The sequence below is a fragment of the Chiloscyllium punctatum genome, chromosome 8 (assembly GCF_047496795.1).
Source record: "Chiloscyllium punctatum isolate Juve2018m chromosome 8, sChiPun1.3, whole genome shotgun sequence".
NCBI lineage: Eukaryota > Metazoa > Chordata > Chondrichthyes > Orectolobiformes > Hemiscylliidae > Chiloscyllium > Chiloscyllium punctatum.
In genome coordinates, this window is record NC_092746.1 from 50,499,992 (window position 1) to 50,525,817 (window position 25,826).

General features: G+C 40.4%; 1 protein-coding gene across 6 annotated transcripts in view; it reads left to right on the top strand.

The window, feature by feature from the left end:
- mtrr (5-methyltetrahydrofolate-homocysteine methyltransferase reductase) overlaps positions 1–25,826 on the top strand; it is a 91,987-nt gene that overhangs the window by 13,949 nt on the left and 52,212 nt on the right. For all 6 annotated transcript variants that reach the window (XR_011961338.1, XR_011961339.1, XR_011961340.1 and 3 more), the window contains 5 exons: positions 811–1,183; positions 7,974–8,102; positions 14,138–14,291; positions 19,111–19,199; positions 23,596–23,776. Coding sequence is in view for 3 of the 6 variants with exons in the window: in XM_072575514.1 (XP_072431615.1) it covers positions 811–1,183; positions 7,974–8,102; positions 14,138–14,291; positions 19,111–19,199; positions 23,596–23,776 (926 nt within the window). In the remaining 3 variants the exon portion in view is untranslated. The remainder of the gene's footprint in view (positions 1–810; positions 1,184–7,973; positions 8,103–14,137; positions 14,292–19,110; positions 19,200–23,595; positions 23,777–25,826) is intronic.

The following is a 25,826-nucleotide window of genomic DNA, read 5'->3' on the forward strand; positions in this document are numbered from 1 at the left end:
GCACCACACTCTTCGACTCCGATCTCCAGTATCTGTAGCCCTCTCTCCGTATACTAGTCTTGATTTAAAATTAGTGATTCTAACTTTATGGCCTGCACAGTCTTTCAAACAAAAATTCTAAATTAAGCTCTTGTTGGTTATTCTTGTGGAGGATTTATGGTAACAAAAATGTGCTGATTTTTAAAATATCTTTCTGTTCCTACTTGATCATGTAAAAGTTACTGCTGCGGTGAATTGCTTTCCAGGTTCATTCACTGGCCAGCTATGTCCGAAGGTAGTGCATACATGACTTATGGCGTTCTGATCATTGTAGTTGGGCAAAACACCATTCACGTTTAGAGATTTCAAACATTTGCTGCTGCTCAATGAGCCTCCTTACTGGCAGCATGAGTATGTAAAATGATCACTTATGTGGGGTGGGGGAGTGAAAAGCAGTAACACATGGAAAATGTATATGAAACGTATATTTCTGCATCACCAACAATCTTGAAATTGGAGTCTATATTAATGGAACAAAATAATTAATGATAAAATCTTGTTAGTTTGATTCTGATTTTATGTAGAGTTATGCTAGCAGTTTGGTTGAGTGTATTATAGGTATATTCTACTGTGTGCTGTCCTCTTGTTACGATGTAAACAAACTTAAGTTAATTATTTTATAATCTTGTTAGAGCAGCTCATTCCTAATTTGTCTGAATTACACTAACATTTATTTTGCTAACAAGGAAATGTTGTTACAGCCCTTCCTGTGTAATTTTGAACGTTGAAAATCAACGTTACTGTAATTATTAAATTTCTGTTTGTTTATAGGTTGGAGTTAGTGGTCGAACCTTGGATTGAAGGTCTTTGGGATGCATTGAACGAATTATGCCAGGGGCAAAAAGAGGAAATTAACAGTATAGAAAACATATTGGCTATGAATGATGATTCAACAGCAGACAGGAGTTCTGAGTTGGCAGATATTGAATTGTTGAAGTTAGAAGCAAATGTCCCACCAACCACTAAAGATTCAGTTATTTCATCTGTGGGTGTTGAACAAAATCCTATAGTAGCAGGATTTCAGGAATGTTGTCAAGTGCCAACCTGGGTACAATCTGAAAAGCCCTTGTCAGAAAGTGCTCTGAATATCCCTTCACTGCCAGTGGAGTATCTGAATGTGGAGTTTCAGGAAAGCACAGAACAGGTAAGACCATCTGTCTCTAAACACACTCTCCTGCTAACTTGATGGCATCATTTATACGCCTTCTATACCATAAATGTACTTGAATGATGACAGTGTGTCAACAAACCTTCTTCCAAAGACTTTGTCTGTTTATCCTATCCATGCCCCTCATGGTTTTATAAACCTCCTATAAGGTCACCCCTCAGTCTCCAACACTCCAGGGAAAACAGCCCCAGCCTGTTCAGCATCTCCCTATAACTAAAATCCTCCAACCCTGGCAACATCTTTGTAAATCTTTTCTGAACCCTCTCAAGTTTCGCAACATCTTTCCGATAGGAATGACACCAAAATTGCACACAATATTCCAACAGTGGCCTAACCAATGTCCTGTATAGCCGCAACATGACCTCCCATCTCCTGTACTCAATACTCTGACCAATAAAGGAAAGCACACCCAATACCCTCTTCACTATCCTATCTACCTGCGTCTCCAATTTCAAGGAGCTGTGAACCTGCACTCCAAGGTCTCCTTGTTCAGCAACATTCCCTAGGACCTTACCATTAAGTGTGTAAGACCTGCTAAGATTTGCTTTCCCGAAATGCAGCACCTTGCATTTATCGAAATTAAACTCCATCTGCCACTTCTCAGCCCATTGCCCATCTGATCCAGATTCTGAGGTAACCTTCGCTGTCCACTACACCTCCAATTTTGGTGACATCTGCAAACTTACTAACTATCTCTCTTATGCTCACATCTGAATCATTTAAATAAATGAAGAAAAGTAGTGGACCCAGCACCAATCCTTGTGACACTCCACTGGTCACAGGCCTCCAGTCTGAAAAACAACTCTCCACCATCAAACTCGGTCTTCTACCTTTAAGCCAGTTCTGTATCCAAATGGCGAGTTCTCCCTGTATTCCGTGAGATCTAACCTTGCTAACCAGTCTTCCATGGGGGAGTTTGTCAAACACCTTTCTGGAGTCCATATAGATCACATCTACCGCTCTGCCCTCATCAATCCTCTTTGTTACTTCTTCAAAAATCACTTAATCAAGTTTGAGACTTGATTATTCACACACAAAGCCATGTTGACTATCCCGAATCAGTCCTTGCCTTTCTCAATACACGTACATCCTGTCCCTCAGGATTCCCTCCAACACCTTGCCCACCAGCGACATCAGGCTCACTGGTCTATAGTTCCCTGACTTGTCCTTACCATCTTTCTTAAACAGTGGGACGACGTTAGCCAACCTCCAGTCTCATTAAGAGGCCTAGCAATCGCTTCCCATAAAGTTCTAGGGTACATCTGATCAGGTCCTGGGAATTTATCCACTTGTATGCGTTTCAAGACATCCAGCACTTCCTCCTCTGTAATCTGGACATTTTTCAAGATGTCACTATATCTATTTCCCTACATTCTATATCTTCCATGTCCTTTTCCGCAGTAAATACTGATGCAAAATACTCGTTTAGTAAATCTGCCCCATCTCCTGCTGCTCCACACAAAGGCTGCCTTGCTGATCTTTGAGGGGCCCTATTCTCTCCCTAGTTACTCTTTTGTCCTTAATGTATTTGTAAAAACCCTTCTGGATTCTCCTTGACTCTATGTCCCCTTTTTGCCCTCCTGATTTCGCTCTTAAGTATCCTGTCTATACCTGAGATATGCTTCCTTTTTCTTAACCAAACCCTCAATTTCTTTAGTCCTCCAGCATTCCCTATACCTACCAGCCTTCCCTTTCACCCTGACAGGAATGTACTTGCTCTGGATTCTCGTTATCTCATTTCTGAAGGCTTCCCATTTTCCAGCTGTTCTTGCCAAATAGCATCAAAATTGGCCTCTCTCCAATTTAGAACATCAACTGTTAGATCTGGTCTATCGTTTTCCATCACTATTTTAAATCTAATAGAATTATGGTCGCTGGCCCCAAAGTGCTCCCCCACTGACACCTCAGTCACCTGTTGTGCCTTATTTCCTAAGAGTAGGTCAAGATTTGCACCTTCTCACTAGGTTCACCCACATACTGAATCAGAAAGATTTCTTGTATATGCTTAACAAATTCCTCTTTATCTAAACCCTTAACACTATGGCAGTCTCAGTCTATGTTTGCAAAGTTAAAATCCCCTACCATAACCACCCTATTTTTCTTACAGATAGCTGACATCTCCTTACAAATTTGTTTCTCAATTTCCCTCTGACTATTAGGAGTTCTATAATACAATCCCAATAAGATGATAATTTTTTTCGTATTTCTCAATTCCACCTAAATAACTTCCCTGGATGTATTTCTGGGACTATCCTCCCTCAGTACAGCTGTAATGCTATCCCTTATCTAAAAATGCCACTTCCCCTCCTCTCTTGCCTCCCTTTCTATCCTTCCTGTAGCATTTGTATCCTGGAACATTAAGCTGCCAGTCTTGTCCATCCCAGAGCCACGTTTCTGTAATTGCTATGATATCCCAGTCCCATGTTCCTAACCATGCCTGGAGTTCATCTGCCTTCCCTGTTTGGGCACTTGCATTGAAACAAATGCAGAATAATTTATCATTCCTACCTTGTTCTCTGCTTTGTCCCTGCCTGCCCTGACTGTTTGACTCGCCTTTGTTCTTAACTGTACCAGTTCTCAGATTGATCTCTTTCCTCACTATCTCCCTGGGTCCCACCCCCTCACCTCACTAGTTTAAATCTTCCTGAGCAGCTCGAGCAAATCTCCCTGCCAATGTTTTAGCCCCCTTCCAATTTAGGTACAATCCATCCTTGTACAGGTCACTTCTACCCCAGAAGAGCTTCTAATGATCCAAATAAGTGAATCCTTCTCCCATACACCAGCTCCTCAGCCATGCATTCATCTGCTCTATCCTCCTATTCCTGCCCTCACTAGCTCTTGGCACCAGGAGTAATCCAGATATTACTACTCTCGAGGACCTCCTTTTTAAATTCCTGCCAACTCTGTAATCTCCCTTCAGAATCTCAACTTTTTCCCTTCCTATGTCGTTGGTTTCAATATGGAAAATGCTGTCCCCTCTTCCCCATGAGAACATTCTGCACCCTCTCTGAGACATCCTTGATCCTGGCATCAGGGAAACCACACACCATTCTGACTTTTCACTGCTAGCTACAGAAATGTCTGTCTATATCTCAGACTAGACAGTCCCTTAACACAATCGATCTCTTGGAACCTGGCATACTCCTCATTGCATTAGAGCCAGTCTCCATATCAGAAACTGGCTATTCATGCTACATTCCCCTGAGAATCCATCACACCCTACATTTTCCAAAGCAGCATACTTATTTGAAATGGGAATAGCCACAGAAAACTCCTGCACCAACTGTCTGTCTACCTCATCTTTTCTGGAGTTCACCCATCTATGTGACTGTATCTGTGACTTTTCTACCTTCCTATAACTGCCATCCATCAAATCCCCTTGCTGTTGTAAATTCCTCATTGCCTCTAACTGTCTGTCCAACCGATCCATTTGACCTGATAGGATTCGCAGCCAACGGCATTTATTGCAGATACAATCCACATTCAACAAGATGAGCATATCACTCTACTATAGGCCATTTTTGCTTCTGTTAATCTGCAGACCCAGAAAATAGCACTGCCTTATTCCTCTACAAAACACTGCTCCAGGTTAAATTAATACTTTTGGCTTGTATTTTAAGTTTAATCAAGAGACATATCTCAATAAAACATATAAACAGGAAAGAGCTCACTCTATTCACTACTGCAGATTTACTGTAAGGCCATGCTTAAAATATCCACTTGTCTGTTTCTGTGCTGTGACCTCTCTCAAACAGTTCCTCCAAGATCAGTTGTGAATTTCATTGTTTGTTAATTTTCCCAGATGCACTCTGATGTCCAACGATATATGAATTCAAACAGCAAAGGCAGTAACTGTGCAGGTTCACTGCAACAGCATATATAACAGTAATTGCTGCCTCCTAGGATTTGAGGAAATCTCCTCCTCCAACACCTAAAATACCTCAAAAAAAGGAACAGCTGTTATAGCCAGAAATTCTTCCCATCCTTCGTCTTGGATTACCAATCTTTAATAGAGTAGACCTCTTCATTCAAGATCAATCAAAGGATAAGTTAAGACCTAAGTTAAGACACTTTCAAGGAGAGCTAAGAAATTTTGTTCATTGTAGGGTAATAAAAAGCAGAGTATGAAAGACTTATATAAAAAAATCTTAATTGTAAATGGAAATCAGGAAATAATGTGGTTGAGGCCAATCACAGCTGCTTCCTTGATGACATTCCCTCCATCAAGGAATCTTCCCTGAAAGCATGATGTTTAATTCTAGTTCTAATTTCTGAGGTACTTAATCAGTTCATTCCCATGCAGTAAAACCTGGATACAATCCAGGCTTGCATTGAATAGATAGTGTCAAATGAGTGTTATTCACCATCAGGTAATGACTATATCTGCTAAGAGAATCTAACCATCCAGCCTGGGCAGTCAATAGGATTAACGTCGCTGAATCCTCCACCATCGCTATTGACCAGAAACTGAACTGGACCAGCCATATAAATACTGTGGCTGTGAAAGCAAATGAAAGGCTGGGAGTGTTGGGGCAACAAACTTGGCACTGGACTCTCTGAAGCCTGTCCACTCTCCACAGGCTGCGAGTGTGATGGAATGCTCTTCATTTGCCTGGATGAACACAGCTCCAAAAGTACTCAGAACTTAACACTGTGCAATGCAAAACAGCTTCTTTCAGCATCCCATCCACCAAAACTCTGCTTCCATTGCCAGTACACAGTTAGCAATAGTCTGTACAATGTAGAAGACTACAGCAATTCACTGAGACTCCTTCAACACTACCCTTCAAATCTGTGATCTTCAAAACAATGACAGTAAATACATGGCAAAACTACTATTTGCAGATTTTGTCTACAAGTCAAACACTATTTTGATTCAGAGCTATATTGCCAGTCCTTCTGTACCTCTGGCCAAAATCCTGGCCTGTCTCCCTAACAGCACTGTATGGGTGCACCTACATCATATATGGACTGCAGTGATTCATGAGGTGGCTTACTGTCACCTTCTTCTCAATAGGAATAATTGCTGTTCTACCCACTGATTATCCACATTCCATTAACCATGTCAAAGAAAACAAATCAGACTCTAATCTCTTTTTTTTCTTTTACAGGTTTTGGTTTTACTTTTGTTTTCTTGCCTTTTGTCAGCAGCTGCTAATTTTGCTGTTCACATCTTTTTGAGGCATCTTTTAACAATGTTCACATTACTATCCCTGTTAGCCCTCCCCTACCAACACTTGTCATTTAATCTCCAGTATTCCACTCTGACACAAGCCTTCCTTTTTGTTCATTTTTCACCCCCTCCTCTTTTCACTGCTTGAACTTTTGTTATTTTTCCCCCTAGTTCTCATGCAAGGTCACTGACCTGGAACGTCACCTCCGTTTCTGTGTTTCCACACATTAAATCCAAACTACTCAGAATTTCCAGCATTTTCTGTTTTATCTTTGATTTCAGATTTCCAGGACCTACAGTGCTTTGCTTTATACTTCCCTTGCCTTATTGACTTGACATTGCATCTGTCTGAAATTAGTGCTATAGTTTAGCATTGTAATCAATTTTAATGATTTTTGATTGCTATCTCTGTATTTTTCCTTTTCAATCCTATTGTTTGCTAAGGACACAATTCTTTACAGTGGAGTTGACTGATTTAACATTTAATTGGTTTGTTGGCATCACTTCCACAAACCTATTCCTCAGTTTGGGAATTAGCATTTAATTTCTACTTCTTACGTGTTTGCAATATCAATTTGTTAGAATTGGATTCTGGCATGAGGTTAAATTCTGTAAGCTCTCTTTCTGTCTGATAATGCATTAATTCTGAGTGGTAGATGTTCTCCTACTGTAGCAGATGCTTCCTTATGCTGCATAGTCTTAAGCTACTTTCTTCAACGACGAGAACTAGCAACTACAGCTGGGCTTTTGTTCTGTTTTAATGAGTTCAGGAGAGAAAGTTCAGGTTGGCATACTGTACTGGGTAAGTGCTGTTTTCTGAACTGAAGGATCTTTTAAAGTAAATCACTAAATCTGAAAAATAAATATAAGTACCATATACAGCTCTATATATTGTAGTGTTTACATAGATTTACAGGTACTCCCTGATAGTACTTGACAGGACAATTTTAAATGAACTAGGCTCCATCTAGTGGCAGACATTGCTCAGTGGTTATAGCAGCTGGACAGGATCACTTGCACCTTTTAGCTTCTGCCACAAGATGGAGCCAGGACCTCTGTTAACAACAGGTGAGAACAGCTGAAGAAGGGTCCAGGTAGGAATGCAGGGAGAGGGTGGAAGTGGTTTCCAGGCTGAGGGCAGGAACAGGTTCAGGGAAAGGGCAGGACTGGATGGCAGGCTGAGGGGTGGAGGACCTGCTGAAGACCCCTGTTATTACAGCAGGCACTGTGGTGTTTAAGAATGAGGTGGGGGTGTAAGAGGTACCGAAGTGCTGAGAGTCAGCTGAGCACTGGGGAAAAGGTCTGAGCACATCGCATGTTCTGGACAGAACAGAAAATCTTTGATAAGTGATGTTAAGGTGGAATTTAATCAATACTAATTTGTTAACTGTTAATGTGAAACAATGCTGTGCATTTACTTTATCAAATACATGAGTTCTCAAGTTAATCATTAGCGTGGTTCAGGAAGGATGTATAAGAGCTGAGCAGAAATGTCCCGAGAATATTTGTATATGTATGGAGCAGTAAATCTTCTGCAGCTGGTTGATATATGCTCTTTCTAATCTTTTTTTTCACTCGCTGTTTGGTCCTCAGGTCTGCCAACAAGAATGCTTCTCATTGGCGCCAGGTGTCACTCTGTTTCAGGTTCCAGTGACTAAAGCAATTTCTCTAACCCGGGAGGATGCAGTGAAAACTGCCTTATTCTTGGAGCTTGATATTTCAGTAAGTCTTTCTGCCTGAATCACTTTTGAGTTTCCATCAAAGATGGAAATGTTCTGCGACAGAAGGAGATGATGCGTCTTGTTAATTTCTACACCTGCAGACTTTATATTAGTAATATCATTGCTGTTTGTGGGATCCCTTGCTGGATCCAAATTGATGTTGCATTACAGCTGTCTGTACACATTACAACCAGTGTTTTTTTTTGGAAGCACTTCCGGACATGAAAGGTGCTCTGTAAATGAAAAGTTCTTTCTTCCCTTCTGACATCAGTCTTGCTGTCCTGCAGAAAATCTGGGAAATAAGATTTTGAGTTATAACTCTGTTATCACCTTCTGGAAGCAAGGTATAGAGTGGTATTGAGAAATGTCTCTGCAATGGTTTCCTTCCCAAATCTCTATTTTAGGTTTGCTGTGTTTTCTTAGAAGTGGGGAAAAAAAAAGAGGAAAAATAGAGTTAGGAATTATAGACATTATTTACTGAATAGCTTAGTGTCATCATTTTTGTTGGATAGGGTGGAGGGTTACTTCTCTTCCTGGTTTTTAAATTTTTAAAACTCTATTAGTAAGCGCTGGGTTGGATTATTAAGAGCATCATTGTGTCTTCTTGGGGTGTTAGCTTTCGCCACTGTCAGCTGTGGTTAGAGGTTATGGTTTGAACTTCCTGGTGAACACTTTTTGCTCCCAGACACCGGGATTACAGATTCAGATATGGAGGTTACGTGACAAATGCACGGTTTTGCTATTGCTACCTAAACCACCTTTTATCCCTCTGCCCTGCTATCTTCAGAAAACTGTGGATCCTTTAACCTTCAGTACTTTCCGGGGTCCTACCTTTCATTGTGTAATCCCCTGCCTTGTTAGCCCTCCCCAAGTGTATTATTTCACACTTTTCTGGGTTCAGTGGTCATTTGCGCAGTGGTGTGTCAAATGGAAATCTGTTGATATCCTCCAGCATCTTATCGCTATCCTCTTCGTTATTTATCACACTATCAATTTGCATGTCATCTGCAAAGTTCTTGATCATACCCCTGATTAAAATCCAAATCAGCAAAGGCCCCAACATGGAATCTTGAAGATCCCCTCTGGAAACAAATTTCCAGTCTCTGGAAATATGCTTCTGCTTTCTGCCTTTTAGGCATGTTTGGATTCCGTGTGATACTTAGCCTTGGATCTCGTGAGCTGTTTCTTTCTTTACCAGTCTGCTATGAGGGACCATATCAAAAAAGTCTCTAGAGTTCACGTCTACCACATCGAATATGATACTCACTCTCTATCAAATTTGTCAAATGTGATATTCCCTCATTAGATCAATGCTGACTGTCTTGGAGTAATACCTGCCTTTTCAAGTGCAGATATATTCTAATAATATCCCCACCACTGAGGTTAGACTGACCGGCCTGTAAGAGCTTTAAATACCTGAGCTTCTTTATAAGTATATGGGCTTCTTTCTCTTTCTTAATTCTAACCGTAAGATCCCTTGATGTCAGGAGTTCTGTGGTCTTTTTTTCTTTTTATGAGAACATAGTTACTTTGTACTCCTGCTTCTTCCGGGAATATCTCCCATTGCTCTGACATAACTTTATCTGAGCCCAGTCCACTGTGGGTCACACGATATCTTACCACGGTATAATTTTCCCAGTTTATTCTTTTTTTTATTCCCAACTCTTTCTTTGTCTTTTTCCATAACTCTCATAACTGAGTTGTGGTCACTTTCTCCAAAATGCTCCTACTTTCTATCTACTGGCTATACGGTTCTCCTGGATGCAGTTTAAGAACTTTGCTTCCTCCCTACCTTGCACACTAAAACTATCCCAGTTTTAATATTTGGGTAGTAAAAATCCCCTACTTTTACTGCCTCATTATTTTTGCATTTCTCTGAAATTCGTTCGTCCTTTTTTCATTGACACTTATCAGGGTGTTTCCACTTTTGGTGCTTTTATCCATATGGCTTCACTTGATGATCTTTTCTGATATATAATCCCTCTTCTCTGTAGTAAATGATTCCTTGTTCAATATAATTACCCCCCCACCCCTGGCAAAAAAAAAATCACTTTATCTCATCTGAATACCTTATAACCAGGAATGTTGGGCTGTGTCTCACTTCAGTGGGTTGGTGTGCTGGGAATCTGACCTTGCTGTTCCCAGAGTTCTCACAAGTGAAAGGTTTTATAAGAACACGCTAGGTTTCTTAATTTACTGTCTTTTAGACTGAGGTTGACAGAAAGCATAGGCCAGGTTCCTGTACTTGACAAGAATGACTATTAAAAAAGTAAATTCCAGCTATAGCTAAATAGTTATGAACTGTAAAGATATGACTCTACTGGTTAAAGTTTGAATTTCTTTATAAAATTCCCCAACCAGACAGATTTAAAAAAAACATTGGTATTGTGGTGATGGGTGAATGGGAAGGTGGTTATTGGTCCCTGTCCACAAGGTTTCCTGAAATTGTCCTTTTGGCTTGTTCAGACCTGCGACTCCTTGATTTCTCTTCATGAGATACTCACTTACTTTCACTTGCTTGCAGGAGGCACATGGTATCTGGTTCACACTTCGAAAGTCTCTGACTTGTTGGTTAAAAGCCAGATCTTGCAGCAACTGATGAGGAGAACTAAACTTGCTTTCTTCAGTCTTGAAGTGCTTTGTTTTTACTGCAGGGTTGTTATTTTTTTCGGTGTGATGGCATCTAATCAGACATTCTTGCACACCAGCTGGGTAGCTGTCACCGGGCCAGCCTCCGTCATTGGCTGGTCGAAAGTCTTCAGTCTGTGGAATGGTGACAGGTTGTCTATGACAATGAGCTGGGTGTTGCCAGCTGAATCTCCGTGTTCACAGACCTGACTCCGGCTTGTCTGTAATAACCTCCTTCACTGCAGTGTAAAGAACACTTAGAGTTATACTGGGAGAAAGTGAGGACTGCAGATGCTGGAGATCAGAGTCGAGAGTGTAGTGCTGGAAAAGCACAGTAGGTCAGGCAGCATCCGAGGAGCAGGAGAATCGATGTTTTGGGCATAGGGAGTTCATCAGGAATCAAATTGCTGATTCTTGATGAAGGACTTATGCCTGAAACGTTGGTTCTCCTGGTCCTTGGATGCTGCCTGACCTGTTGTGTTTTTCCAGCACTACACTCTCGACTCTGATCTCCAGCATCTGCAGTCCTCACTTTCTCCTCAATTTGGAGACATACAGCATGGAAGCAGATCCTTCGGTCCAACTCGTCCATGCTGACCAGGTTTCCCAAACTAAACTAGTCCCATTTGTCTCCGTTTGGCCAAATTCCTCTAAATGTTTCCTCCTTGTGTACCCATCCGGATGCCTTTTAAATGTTGTAATTGTACCAGCCTCCACCACCACCTCTGGCAGCTCATTCCATACGCTCTCCACCTTCTGTGTGAAAAAGTTTCCCCTTCGGTCCGCTTTTTAAATCTTTCCCCTCTCACCTTAAACCTATGCCGTCTAGTTTCTCTGGGAAAAAGACTTTGGCCATTTAACCTATCCATGCCCCTCATGATTTTATAAACCTGTGCAGCCTCCAATGCTCCAGGGAAAACAGTCCCAGGCTGTTCAGCCTCTCCCTATAGCTGAAACCCACCAAACCTGGCAACATCCTTGCAAATCTTTTCTGCACCCTTTCAAATTTAACAACCACCTTCCTATAGCAGGGATTAGAATTGAAGGCAGTTTTCCAAAAGTGGACTAACCAATGTCCTGTACAGCTGCTGCATGACATTCCAACTCCTGTACAGGTCTTTCTCCTCTAGCACATATTTCATTAATGCGAACTTGCTATGATGTGATTGTCCCCAATCCGTCAACGTTTCGAAAGTGAACTTTTAAAATGTGTTTTGGTTATAATGGGATTCCGGCCCCTTTTAGTTTAAATGGTGCTGCTATTACACGATTTTGTTGTAACACAGAATTGCATGAGAACAGAATGACTGCGTTATAGCAGAGCTGACTGTACTTAACACACTGATCAATAACGTGTTCCAAGTGCTGCCTTCACTACCCTGTCTACCTGCAACTCCACCTTCAAGGGAATTATGAACCTGTACCCCAAGGTCTCCTTAGGTTCCAGGCATTAAAATAGATGCCATTTTAGCTTTACTAAACTCATACTTGGCCTATGTTCCCCCTACCTTCCAAACTCTCACCAGTAATTTCTAATTTCATCTCTGATTCTCCCCTTTCTGAACTACTTGTCAGGATGCCATTTCCCTGTTGGTTTAGTTGCTCAGGTTTCCTGCCTGAGCTTTTGGCATATCTGATAATGCATTAGTGCACCGTCTGCCAGATTCCGGTTCTGATGTCCGTTTGCTCGTGCAGTATGATTTTGGTATTTTTAATCCTGTTGCTTCAACCATTGAAGACAAGGAAACCAATTATGAAGTAAGTTAACATCACTATTAAAGCTTATGGCAAGGACCAGGGATGTAGCCTGATCAAACATCAATTCGGAAGTTCTTACCTTAACTATCAAATTTTCTTATGACAACAAATGAGCGAGGATAGATGTAATACGAATGAGCCATGCTTCCTGACTTTTCAGTTTATACCACTGCCACCCCTCCACCTGCCTTCTCCCCTCCTGCACGCTGGTCATTGGCTGTAATTTTCTTTAAGAAAAGCAGCCAAAATACTTTTTTATTGTTTGCAGACTTTTAAAATTTAAATGTGTTGTCTGGTGCTCTTCCATGGTATCCTGATGAGTTAAATTCTACAAATGTCGATCCTATGTTTTCTTCAGTATAGCTAATTTCATATCCTTTGTATTTGGTTACCTCCATACAAAGCTGCATTTTAAAACCGCCCATTGTGATACGCATGGTGGCCAAGATATTTCACAGCCTTCTTGAATTCACGTAGTTTTTCACCTTGGTTTGTCAATGCACTCAAATAGATCAATGCATAGAACCACAAGGAAAAAATACTAAGTAATTATTTCATTTCTAGTGCTTTATACATTTTCCAGCATTGAAATTTTGATGCTTGCCATAAAAGATTCATAGGATGTTGATAGTCGGTGTAACGTGGTGTAATCTAGATAGACCTGGTAAATGAATGCAATAGTTAGTTGATGTGTTATTATAAAATACAAAAGGCAAAGGGAGCAGTACTGGTTGTTGGGAAGTGAAGGAGGCCCAGAGAAGATGTTTTTTAATCAACCTGTTCGACATGTTACGACACACCACTAATGGAGGTGGAACTTGAACCTAGGTCCCTTGGCTCAAAGGTCCTTTGTGAAGGATGTATCACAAACATCCTTCTGATAGGAGGGAGATCAGAATTGCATACAATATTTCAAAAATGGCCTAACCAATGTCCTGTACAGCTGCAACATGACCTCCCAACTCCTGTACTCAATGGTGTTAGGTTTTTGGAACTCCTCTCTCTTCCATAAATGGCAGTTAATGCTGAATCAGTTATTATTTTCAAATCTGAAATGGATGCATTTTTATGTAGCCAAGATATTAAGGGATATGGGCCAAAGGCAGTTATATGGAATTAGGTCACAGGTCAGCCATGATTTCATTGAATGGTGGAATAGGTTTGAGGGGCTGAATAGCCTACTCCTGTTCCTATGTTCCTAAGCTGTGCTGAAAGCATAAGCCAAGAAATCCAGACACTGGCTGGGGCTGGGGATGGAGTGGGAAGGAAGCGGCGAAGGTTCATTGGCTGAAATTGTTGAACTCCATGTTGAGTTCAGAAGACCATAAAGAGCCTAAACTGAAAATGAGGTGTTCTTCCTCTAGTTGGTATTGTGGTTCACTCAAACAAAGCAGAAGAGCTTCTCTTTGTTGGTTTGCATAGTAGCTTTCCTACACCACACTAGACAATTAAGCTGTACAGATTTAAAGGAAGATGGTGTTAGCAAATTTGCCTTATGGTGATAGACAGTCCAGCCAAGCCATATAATGTGATGAGGATTTATTACACAGCAAACCCTGCACCACCACCATAATTTGGGGAAATAAAGTCTTGTGTGATCTGTGGATCACTACAAATAATGCATAACATAATTATTTTCTTATTTTGCAGAAAACCTCAATGACTTATGAACCTGGAGATGCTTTCAGCATTATATGTCCTAATAATAAGAATGAGGTGGAAGAACTAATTCAAAGGCTTGGACTTGCAAACAAGAAAGACCATGTGGTTGAAATAAGTATTATACCAAACAATAAGAAAAAAGGTAACCGAAAATGAGACACTTTCATTTATATTGTCCTATTGTGCAGTTTCACTTTGTGCAGGGTGGCACGGTGGCTCAGTGGTTTGCACTTTTGCCTCACAGTGCCAGGGACCTGGGTTCAATTTCAGCCTCAGGGCTGTGTGGAGTTTGCACATTCTCTCCGTGTCTGTGTGGGTTTCCTCCGGGTGCTCCGGTTTCCTCTCGTAATCTCAAAGATGTGCAGGTCAGGTGAATTGGCCATGCTAAATTGCCCGTAGTGTTAGGTGCATTAGTCAAAGGGAAATGGGTCTGGGTGGGTTACTCTTCGGTGGGTCGGTGTGGACTTGTTGAGCCGAAGGGCCTGTTTCCATACTGTAGGGAATCTAATCTAATTAAATCAAAATCATAATTGTCTTTTTAAATTATAACATTACCCTTTGGCTGAGCTAATGTCTTTGATATAAAAACCAGAAGACTCTCTTCCTGAATAATTTGGCAGTCAGTGGGCCATACAAGTGCAGTTTCTGTCCAAATTGGTGACTGGCGCATTTCGCTTTGATTTGTTAATGTTGGAAAATTGTAGCTGGCAGCATGTTTTCAATTGATTAAGCAAATTTGTAAGTGAATTTGATAGATTACCATGATATTGAAATGTCTTTAAAACATGGTGCAGATAGATACTGTCAAGTATCTGGGTTATAGAATGTATAGCTGTGAAAGCAGATGCAAATCCTAAAATTTGAATTTAAGTAGCCATTGATATTATGCTTTTTGTTCTGTTAATGGAAATGTTTCAATAACATTTGTATTGTTGTATCTTTTTAAAATATGGTTGCTGCATTACAACTTGAAAATACAACTGACCTTATATAAAAATTAATGTACGTAGTGTACATATCTGGAATAGATTACAAAAATAAGAAGGATACATTATAGAAATAACAAAACAGGTTGTAGACAAAGGGGTCTAGAACAATAACCAAAGAATAACTCAAAAGGTGTGATTTGGGAAAGTTTCTAAAATGAAGACAGAGTAATGAGTAGAGTTGAGATGGTTTAAAATCTCTGAGAGGAAACAGGAGATAGCGATGCACACAAGGTAGTGTTTTTGAAAAGCTCCTTTAGCAGGCTGAGTTCAGTCATGCAATTATTAGTGTGGCCATACAGATCATCATGCCTGTACTGGCTGTGTAAACTAGTGCCAGTCTCCTGCACATTTCCCCATATCCCCCATATCCCTGTACATCATTACAATCCAAAAAAAAATCAATGTTCTCTTGAATCTCAATTGAATCTATTTCCACCATATTTCCAGGGAATGCTTTCCATATCCAACAGCTGACTTTCTGTAAAAGTTCTCTCACATCACCCTTGCTTTGTTTGCACAATGCTTTAAAAGTTTTGCCCTTCCATTCTTGTTTCTTTTACAAGTAAAGACAGATTCATTCTATCTACTCTGTTCAGCCTGGTCGTGATTTGGGAAACCTCAGTACGATCTCTTTACATTTCTCCACCTCCAAGGAGAACAGTCCCAATGTCTTCGATCTATCTCCATACCTGAGGTTTCTCGTTCCTTGAGCCATTCTAGTAACTTGCTTTTGCACTTTCTATCATGCCTTTGCACCTTTGCCTATAATATGGCACCCAGAACTGTACACAATAACCCATCTGAAATTGAATGTGTTTTTTACAAGTTCAATACCACCTCCTTATTCTTTGTACTATATATGTCCCTATGAATAAAGCCAATAACATTATATGATGTATTTACTTCTGTCTTCACCTGTCCTGCTATCTTCAATGATATGTGCACATATACACCAGGTCCTTCTGCTCCTGCACTCCCTTTTGAAATGTACCCCCCTCAATCTATATTGTCTTTCAGTGTTCTACCAACCAAAAGTCTCTTTTGGAATATTGTGTGCAATTCTGGTCTCCCTCCTATCAGAATGATGTTATCAGAATGGATGGGTATATGAATAGGAAGGGTTTAGAGGGATATGGGCTAAGTACTGGCAAATGGGACTAGATTAGGTTAGGTTATCTGGTCGGCATGGATGAGTTGGACCACAGGGTCTGTTCCCGTGCTGTATATCTCTATGACTCTAAGTGCATCACCTTACAATGCATCTCTGCATTGAACTTCATCTGCCACCTATCTTCCCTGGCCACCAACTTGTCAATGTCCTTTTTGGAGTTCCATGCATCCTCCTCAGTTTAAAATTCTCCCAAGTTTAGTATTGTCTGCAAGCTTGGAAAGTATCCCCTGCATACTGAGATCTAGATCATTCATAATTGATATTTTTTTAAGCAAAGCAATGTCCCAATAACAGCCTACACAACAATCATCCCTCTAGCCTGAAACATATTTATTGACCATTACTTTGTTTTCCACCACTCAGCCAATTTTGTATCTACATTGTTGTTGTCCCTTTCGTACCATGAGCTAAACTTTTCTCATCTATTGCGAGGCACTGGATCAAACACCTTCTGGACATTCTTGTACACCACGTCAACCGCATTACTCTCATTGAACCTTTCCACTATGTCTTCAAAAAACTCCCAAGCTCATTAAACCAGATTTCCCTTTTAGAAATCCATGCTGACCACCTTTCTCCAAATGACTATTAATCCTGTCATGAAAAATTGTTTCCCTCTTAGTGATGTTAAACTAACTGATCTATAATTGCTTTTAGTCCTTCAACTTTATTTGAGCAAGTCTGTAATGTTGACGATTCTGTAATCTTCTGGCATCTCACCAGAGCAGAGAACATTGCTGTGAAAGATTGTTGCCAGTGTCTCTACAATTTCAACACCCACTTCAAGATCCTTGGATGCAATTGATCTGATCCCAATGCTTTGTCAGCTTTAAGTACCAACAATCTTATTCAAGATTTTTTTTTGTTTTCATTTAATTTTGATATCTTTGTATTGACAGGATTTTTTTTTTCTTCTGTCACCTTGGCAATGTTGTATACAAACCCCATGCAAATTATAGGGTCAAATTCCGTGAGGATTGGCAATAAATGCTGGCCTTGCCAGCAGTGTTACATGAATGAACATAGACAATGCACGGTAATTGTTTCAGGCTGTGGCTGGAGCCCTAATGAAGCAAATTGTTGGGATGGGGAGCCAGATGCTGCCTTTGTCTTGGATGCTGTCAAGCTGTACTTGTGCTGACTTGTGCCATGCAGATGTTGGACAGGCTTTGAATTGTGAGGAGCAGTGCTCCAAACACTCTGAATGTACTCCTAACGTCCTGAAAATTCATTTATCGGGGTGGCTGATCAGAAGAAAATGACAGTAATGACTAGCATGGTAGGATTTGGAGAGAATCCGCTTCTGATTAAAGGAGCAACCAGCAACAAGGAAAGTAAATGTTGGCAGTGAGGGGGACTGTCAGGGGTGTATCTATTGGGGACTGAGGCTGAGGAGCGTGTTTGTTTTGCACCTGTTCACATTCCCCATACGTCAGTAAAAAAAAAGAGGTGTTGTTACTATACGAATACATTGCTGGTGGGTGAAGAATAATGTTTGTGTGGTTGAGTTGAGTTACATAGTACAGAATTCCTAACCACTGTCCTGTTCTTGTAACCTCAGTATTTACGTGGCTTGGCCAGTTCAGTTTCTGATAGTGGTAATGCTGCTGCATGTTAGTGGCAATTGGGTTATGGTGATGCTATTGAACATAAGGGGTGATGGCTAAATTGACTTGTTGGCGGTAGTTATTGTCATTGCCTGACACTTAATGTTGTATAAATGTTACTTGATACATATCAACCCAAGCTTTTTAGTACAAGTTGGATACAAATAAAAGTAAATTGGATTTTTATTTAAGTATGTCATTTGTACTCCATATTGTCAAATCAACAGATTCAACTTGCAACAAATTCAGTTTTTGATTTTATATATATATAAAATTATGTATCCTTTCCTGTGTGAACTAAGGCATCATCAAATAAATTGTCAGCCAGTTTATTATAGAAAATCGAAGGTTAATAATGATTTACTTTGTAAAGGAGTAAACCATGAGGCCACAGCCTGCAGTATAATCTTAAATGAGCAATTAATTTGAATAAAATTTCAGCCAAGCTGTTGGCATCTCTGGAACGGCACCCATGATGGAAGGAAATAATATTAATTTGCATGAAAATTGAATAGATGTCTTTCAGTAAATATCCTGGGGTAGGAAAAGTAATTGAGTACATGTGTGGTGCTGAATTCTTGGCAGGAGCAAACACCAGACCCATGGTCCCATATGTCCCTACCACTGGGATTTGCTGTTCCTCACTTCTGGATGTGGCAAGGTTGAGAAGAAGGCTTGAAACATTTAAGTTGTTTCTTGCTGTCTACAGATGCTGCCAGACCTGCTGAGTTTTTCAACTTTTCTTTTTGCTTTAATTTCAGGTCAGCAGCATCCAGAGTGTGTTTTATTTTTGCTTTTTGTTTCCTCCTCCTGTTTTAGGCTGTGGTCTATAGCTTTGATTTTAGCCGTTTACTTCCCGGACATGATATGACATTGTTATGGCGACAACAGATTCATTGGCCTGGATCAACTTACGTACATTTTCTTAAATGTGTATAATTTTACGCAGGTTGATTTTTGAGTATCAGCTGATTTGGTCTAATAAACTTAAAAGGCTTTTTAAGGTAACTTCAGAACATTTCTCAAATGCAACTGATATAGAAATGAGGACATGAGTTTGGTGCTCTAATTACAGCAACGTTATATTTTGTCACCTTGGTGGAAGTTGATGTGCAAATGGTGTGTAAGCTGCTCTGAAATGTATATATGTGAATTCCTTTTGCAAGGCTTACAAAAATAATATTTTGTCTTAAGGTGCTCACCTGCCTGAATACATACCAAGGAAAAGCACACTGCAATTCCTTCTGACTTGGTGCCTCGAGATACGATCAGTTCCCAAAAAGGTATGTACACAGGTGTTATAGTTCTGAGGTAATTCTGTTTGAAGTCATACAGTTAAACAGCTATAGCAACATACAATGATAAATCAATAATATTACAATTACAGATGCTGTTAAAAAGTATCATTGGACTGTAACTCACCAACTATCCCATCTTGCCTGTGGGAACAAGGATGAGATTTCAATGTGTGATTTCAATAATATATATACAAACTAGGAAGACCCACGTAACCTAGTTGAAATTTTAATATTTGTAAAACACTCAAGTGTATGAGAAATCCATTTTGCAGGTCCTTGGGGTGAGGGGGTGGGCGTCATTAACCATAGGGTGATCAAACTTATCATTTTCTCACTTCAGATGCTCCTTTCATCATGGTCTGTCTTATATACATTTTTTTTTTGGAGGAAGTGTGTCATTGTGGTACATATCGTGGTACCATGGCAAGTGTTGACATTTTGAATTTGATAAAATTCTGGAGAAAAAGTCTAGCCTAATGGTGACTATATAACCACTGTAATTTAAAAAACCCGTTTCATTCACTAATACTTTTCTGGAGGGAAGAAAATCTGCCAACCATATCTGATCTGGCATGCATTTGACTTCAGACCCACAGCAATGTGTTGACTCTTAATTCCCATCTGGGCAAATAAGGATGGGCAATAAATGGTGGCTAGCCAACCACATCCATATCCCACAAACAAATCTTTAAAAAACTACTAAATGAGAGAAACTAAGGAAATAGGTAGGGAACTGTCAATTAGTGGCCTAGATTTCACTGTCAATCATGCGCATCATTATTGACATCAATAAAGAAGCCGTATACTAAGACCTAGAGACCTCTGTTGACTTTGTTTTCTGACGTAAATTTGAATCTGGTGTTAAGTCAGTGGGATCTCCAGCAACTGAATTCCATTGAAGAATTTTCAGACAGCAAACCAGTAATTTGAAATATCCAAATTTAATTTTTGTATAAATTTGATATTTTAATTCCAATAGAACAACTTTGACAACATACGAATATAAGATTAGTTTTCAGGGCCTGAGGTTGTTATGCTGTTGAAGATCCCAGTTAATCGTATTTATGTGTAACTTTCTCAGTAGGGTTTAAACAGTGTTAGGATAGAATAAGGCAAGATTTTCTCAGAAGTTTATTATCTGTGAGGACTTCAACAGTGCATTTTGAGGAGGAGCAAGGAATTGACAGGCAGCAACTTTTGGACTCCCTGACTATACTACTTTCCGTACGTGTAGATGTTAAAGGATGCAGTCGGTTTCACAGATCGTTATGGTCACTTTTGACAGTTTTGCAGTTTCTTTTATTCACTTGTGGAATGTAGACATTGCTGGCTGGCAATATCCATGTACCACAAGTGAATTTAAAAAATTATTATAGTTGCAAAACATCAAATCAATCATTTCTACAAAGGGCAACGGAGCATCTTTGAAGCAACATTGCTGGAATGCAGATTATAATATACCATTTAGTGAGCCCAAACTCATGCAGCTTTGACCCTGAATGGAGTGAGATAAGTTAATGGTGAAATAAAGAACAAAACTTTATCATGAAGGGAGAAAGAGGGAGGAGTATATTGGGATGGTTGTATGGAAATGCAAAAATAAATATTGAGGAAACCAAAACAAGCACAGTAGGACCAAGGAAAGAAAAACTTAAGTCTAAGACACAGTATGATAACAAAGCACTTTCACTACAACAGACTGGTTAGGGCAGGATGAGAAAATGTTGCATTGTTTAAAAGATGCAAGTGCAGATTGATTGATAGATACAAAATACCACAGTGATAAGAAAAGACTGCACTAAATTCAGTATGTAGATTGTCCAACCAGAGGGGAGGCCATATTGGATTTGGTACTCGGTAATGAACTGGGACAAGTGATGGGCTTGTTAGTGGGTGAACATTTTGGTGATGGTGACCACAATTCTGTGACTTTCACCTTGGTTATGGAGAGATAGGTGCGCACAACAAGGTAGATTTTACAATTGGGGGAAGGGAAATTACGATGCTGTAAGACAGGATTTGAGGAGCATAAGTTGGGAGCATAGGCTGTCAGGGAAGGATGTGGTGGAAATGTGGAACTTTTTCAAGGAGCAGATACGACGTGTCCTTGATATGTATGTACCTATCAGGCAGGACGAGGGAGGTTGAATGTCTGTCTAGTAAAGAGGAAGAAGGAGGCTTACATAAGGTTGAGGAAACAGGGTTCAGACAGAGCAGTGGAGGGATACAGGATAGCCAGAAGGGACCTGAAGAAAGGGATTAGGAGAGCTAAGAGAGGGCATGAAAAATCCTTGGCGGATAGGATCAAGGATAACCCCAAGGCATTTTATGCGTATGTGAGAAACCTGAGAATGACAAAAACGAGGGTAGGTCCGATCAAGGACAGTAGTGGGAGACTGTGTATTGAGTCGGAAGAGATAGGAGAGGTCTTGAACAAGTACTTCTCTTCAGTATTTACGAACGAGAGGGACCATATTGTTGAAGAGGAGAGTGTGAAACGGACTGGTAAGCTAGAAGAGATACTTGTTAGGAAGGAAGATGTGTTGGACATTTTGAACAACTTGAGGATAGACAAGTCCCCCGGGCCTGATGGGATATATCCTAGGATTATGTGGGAAGCAAGAGAGGAAATTGCAGTACCGTTGGCAATGATCTTCTGGTCTTCACTGTCAACGGGGGTGGTACCAGGGGACTGGAGAGTAGCGAATGTTGTGCCCCAATTCAAAAAAGAGAATAGCGATAACCCCGGGAATTACAGGCCAGTTAGTCTTACTTCTGTGGTAGGCAAAGTAATGGAAAGGGTACTGAGGGATAGGATTTATGAGTATCTGGAAAGACACTGCTTGATTAGGAACAGCCAGCACGGATTTGTGAAGGGTAGGTCTTGCCTTACAAGTCTTATTGAATTCTTTGAGGAGGTGACCAAGCATGTGGATGAGGGTAGAGCAGTGGATGGAGTGTACATGGATTTTAGTAAGGCATTTGATAAGGTTCCCCATGGTAGGCTTATGCGGAAAGTCAGGAGGCATGGGATAGAGGGAAATTTGGCCAATTGGATCGAAAACTGGCTAACCGGTCGAAGTCAGAGAGTGGTGGTAGATGGTAAATATTCAGCCTGGAGCCCAGTTACAAGTGGAGTTCCGCAGGGATCAGTTCTGGGTCCTCTGCTGTTTGTAATTTTTATTAATGTCTTGGATGAGGGAGTCGAAGGGTGGGTCAGTAAATTTGCAGATGATACGAAGATAGGTGGAGTTGTGGACAGTGAGGAGGGCATTTGTCATTTGCAAAGGGACTTAGATATGATGCAGAGCTGGGCTGAGGAGTGGCAGATGGAGTTCCACCCTGCCAAGTGTGAGGTTATCCATTTTGGAAGAACAAATAAGAATGCCGAATACAGGGTTAATGGTAGGGTTCTTGGTCAGGTGGAGGAACCGAGGGATCTTGAGGTCTATGTACATAGATCTTTGAAAGTTGCCACTCAGGTGGATAGAGTTTGTAAGAAGGCCTATGGTGTATTATTGTTCATTAGCAGAGGGATTGAATTCAAGAGTCGTGAAGTGATGTTGCAGCTGTACAGGACTTTGGTTAGGCCACATTTGGAGTACTGTGTGCAGTTCTGGTCGCCTCACTTTAGGAAAGATGTGGAAGCTTTGGAGAGGGTGCAGAGAAGATTTACCAGGATGTTGCCTGGAATGGAGAATAGGTCATACGAGGGTAGGTTGAGAGTTCTCGGCCTTTTCTCGTTGGAACGGCGAAGGATGAGGGGTGACTTGATAGAGGTTTATAAGATGATCAGGGGAATAGATAGAGTAGACAGTCAGAAACTTTTTCCCCGGGTACAACAGAGTGTTACAAGGGGACATAAATTTAAGGTGAAGGGTGGAAGGTATAGGGGGGATATCAGGGGTGGGTTCTTTACCCAGAGAGTGGTGGGGGCATGGAATGCGCTGCCCGTGGGAGTGGTAGAGTCAGAATCATTGGCGACCTTTTAAGCGGCATTTGGATAGGTACATGGATGGGTGCTTAAGCTAGGATAGAAGTTCGGCACAACATCGTGGGCCGAAGGGCCTGTTCTGTGCTGTATTGTTCTATGTTCTATGTTCTATGTTCTAAATTATTTAGCAGCTTTAAACTGAAATACATTTGCTTCTATTTAAGCAAAGTTTATTAGATAAAAGAATGTTTGGCCAGACAAGAAAAGAGAATATGGGGAGCTAAAACTCACTCAAGTTTATTTTGAGGAGAGGCACAGAGAAGGAAAGGGAATAGGACAGATGGGTCCTAGCAAGTCAGAGTGTTCACAAAACGGCAGTTATTATTTTTAAGAACAGTTTTTTATGCATGATTTTGATTTATTTCAAACTGTGTGTGTGTATTTTAGGCATGTTTGCGAGCTTTAGCTGAACACACCTCTGATTCTTTTGAGAAACGGAGACTACAAGAGCTGAGTAGCAGACAGGGTGCTGCGGACTACACCCGGTATATGAGGGACCATAATATTTGCCTGCTTGATATTCTTCGCGCCCTTCCATCATGTCATCCACCGCTTAGCCTACTATTAGGTTAGTCACCTCACTTTTCTTTACCCCCCCGCTGTCGAGATTCCAGATAAAATGAAGTATAAAAGCTTAGCATGAACTACTCCATGTGTCTTTATTTTTCAGTTTGGTAGTTAGCTTGTGGGGCTCTTTCCATTAAGTGAAAATTTGAATGTATAAATGTTTTGTGTTTTCTGTTTCCACCTTTTGGCATCCGTTTAGGTTGTTGAGTCTTCTCTGACATTTTGTTTAATCACAGAGGCATTACACTGTAGAAAGAGGCCAGTTAGGCACATTATGTCAGCACTGGCTCCCTGATTAAGCACCTAGCAATTCTCTGTGTAATTTTCTTGCATATTTGTTCTTATATATCCTTCCTGCTGATTACATTCTGATACTACGAGATATTATCGAGTTTAGTGTCTGAATTTTGAATATTTCTGTGAATTCTTGAGTTTAGCATGCTCTTGGAAGAATTTTACAGCTGCAGCAGTTAGCAGTACATCTGCACATACAAACTAATCATTTGTCTTTTTTTTCAAGGTTAAACTGCCAGTGCTGCTGTGTTTGTACTCAGCAGCTAAGTCATCTCATGGGCTGTGTTCCATTACCGTTATCTTTTCCATTATTGATTACTTTTCTGTGTTTGTGCTGGTACTTGTGATGTGAGTTGATGATTACTGATACGAAAGAGGTGTCAAGTTTGTTATCACAGTTTTGGGTCCTCCAAATGGAAACCAATTTATCTTAAATCTGTGTCTACATTACAGCATTTAAATTTGATTTCTGTTGTGAGTTTGCTACTGCTGCTTTCTGTCTAAGCTTTGGCATGATGTAATGTGATGCCCTGTTGGAGTTGAAAACACTTTGCTTAAATGGTTGCCATAGATTTTGGCTGCATTGTTGGATATAGGCATTCTGTTAGCACTAATGAATTTTCTAACTTTTTTAAAGTCAATGTTGAACATTCTCTACTACTTTAATCCATGTACTTATATGTTTACTTGATGTTCTGTGCTGTGACCCTTGACAAAACTGAAAGGTTAACTTGCATTTAAATGGTGTTTTATTATATGTTGCAATGTACAATTTATGACCTTAAATGAGTCTTTCATGTATATGATTTGTAAGATTTTTCAAATGTTTCACAAATAGGAAAATTGATATCAAGCTGCAGAGAGATTAGGTACATGACTGAAATATTATGTTGTGATTAACTGAGTTTTTAAATCTACTTTTATACTAAGAAAGGCGGTAATGTTCAACTTATAACTTTATTTTTTCTTTAACCTTGTACCCAAGATGGCACTGGGAATGGTGACTTTGTACACTTTTGACTGTTTAATTGTTTTTCTAAACTGCATTCCTCTGGGATTAGCTTCTTAAACATTGCTGATTTTTAATTGTACCACTTTTGGAAGCTGTTCCTTTAGCTGCCAGGATTTGGAATTCCAGGTTGACCACCTCTCTTGGAAAAGGATGAGAGAAACTTCACCCTGGGGTTTGCTGATGAGACTTTGGGAAGTGGGTGTGGGGAAGGGACTGGTCTTTTGACTTGACTTGTAGATGAAACCCCTATCTACAGTGGTGTGATCCACCCCAAACTGATGCTGCCAATTCAGATTCCACAGCCCTCGACATGTTCTGGATAGACCCATACACAAACTACCAAACAGCCACAAATGTGCACTTGCAGTTACAAAGTCTGCAAAGGTGGAGGAAATCTAGGACATAGTGACTGACCCAAAATGTGCGGCAAAAAGCCAAATTACTGGGCAGCCCCAGAAAATCAAGGACGATTTGTTACCTTGTGGAATTCTCTCCCTCTAACCAATCCAAATTTCCTTCCATTTAACCAAACCATGGGTCATCTGTTACAATATCACCTTATCTGGCTTAGTTGAGTGCCTTCAGTGGTTTACAAAGTTAAAACTCGCAGCAAAATCAGGTTATAGTACAACAGATTTAATCGGAAGCACACTAGCTTTGAGAGTGTCGTTCCTTCATCACTACCACCTGATGAAGGAGCGTCGCTCTAAAAGCTAGTGTGCTTCCAATTAAACCTGTTGGACTA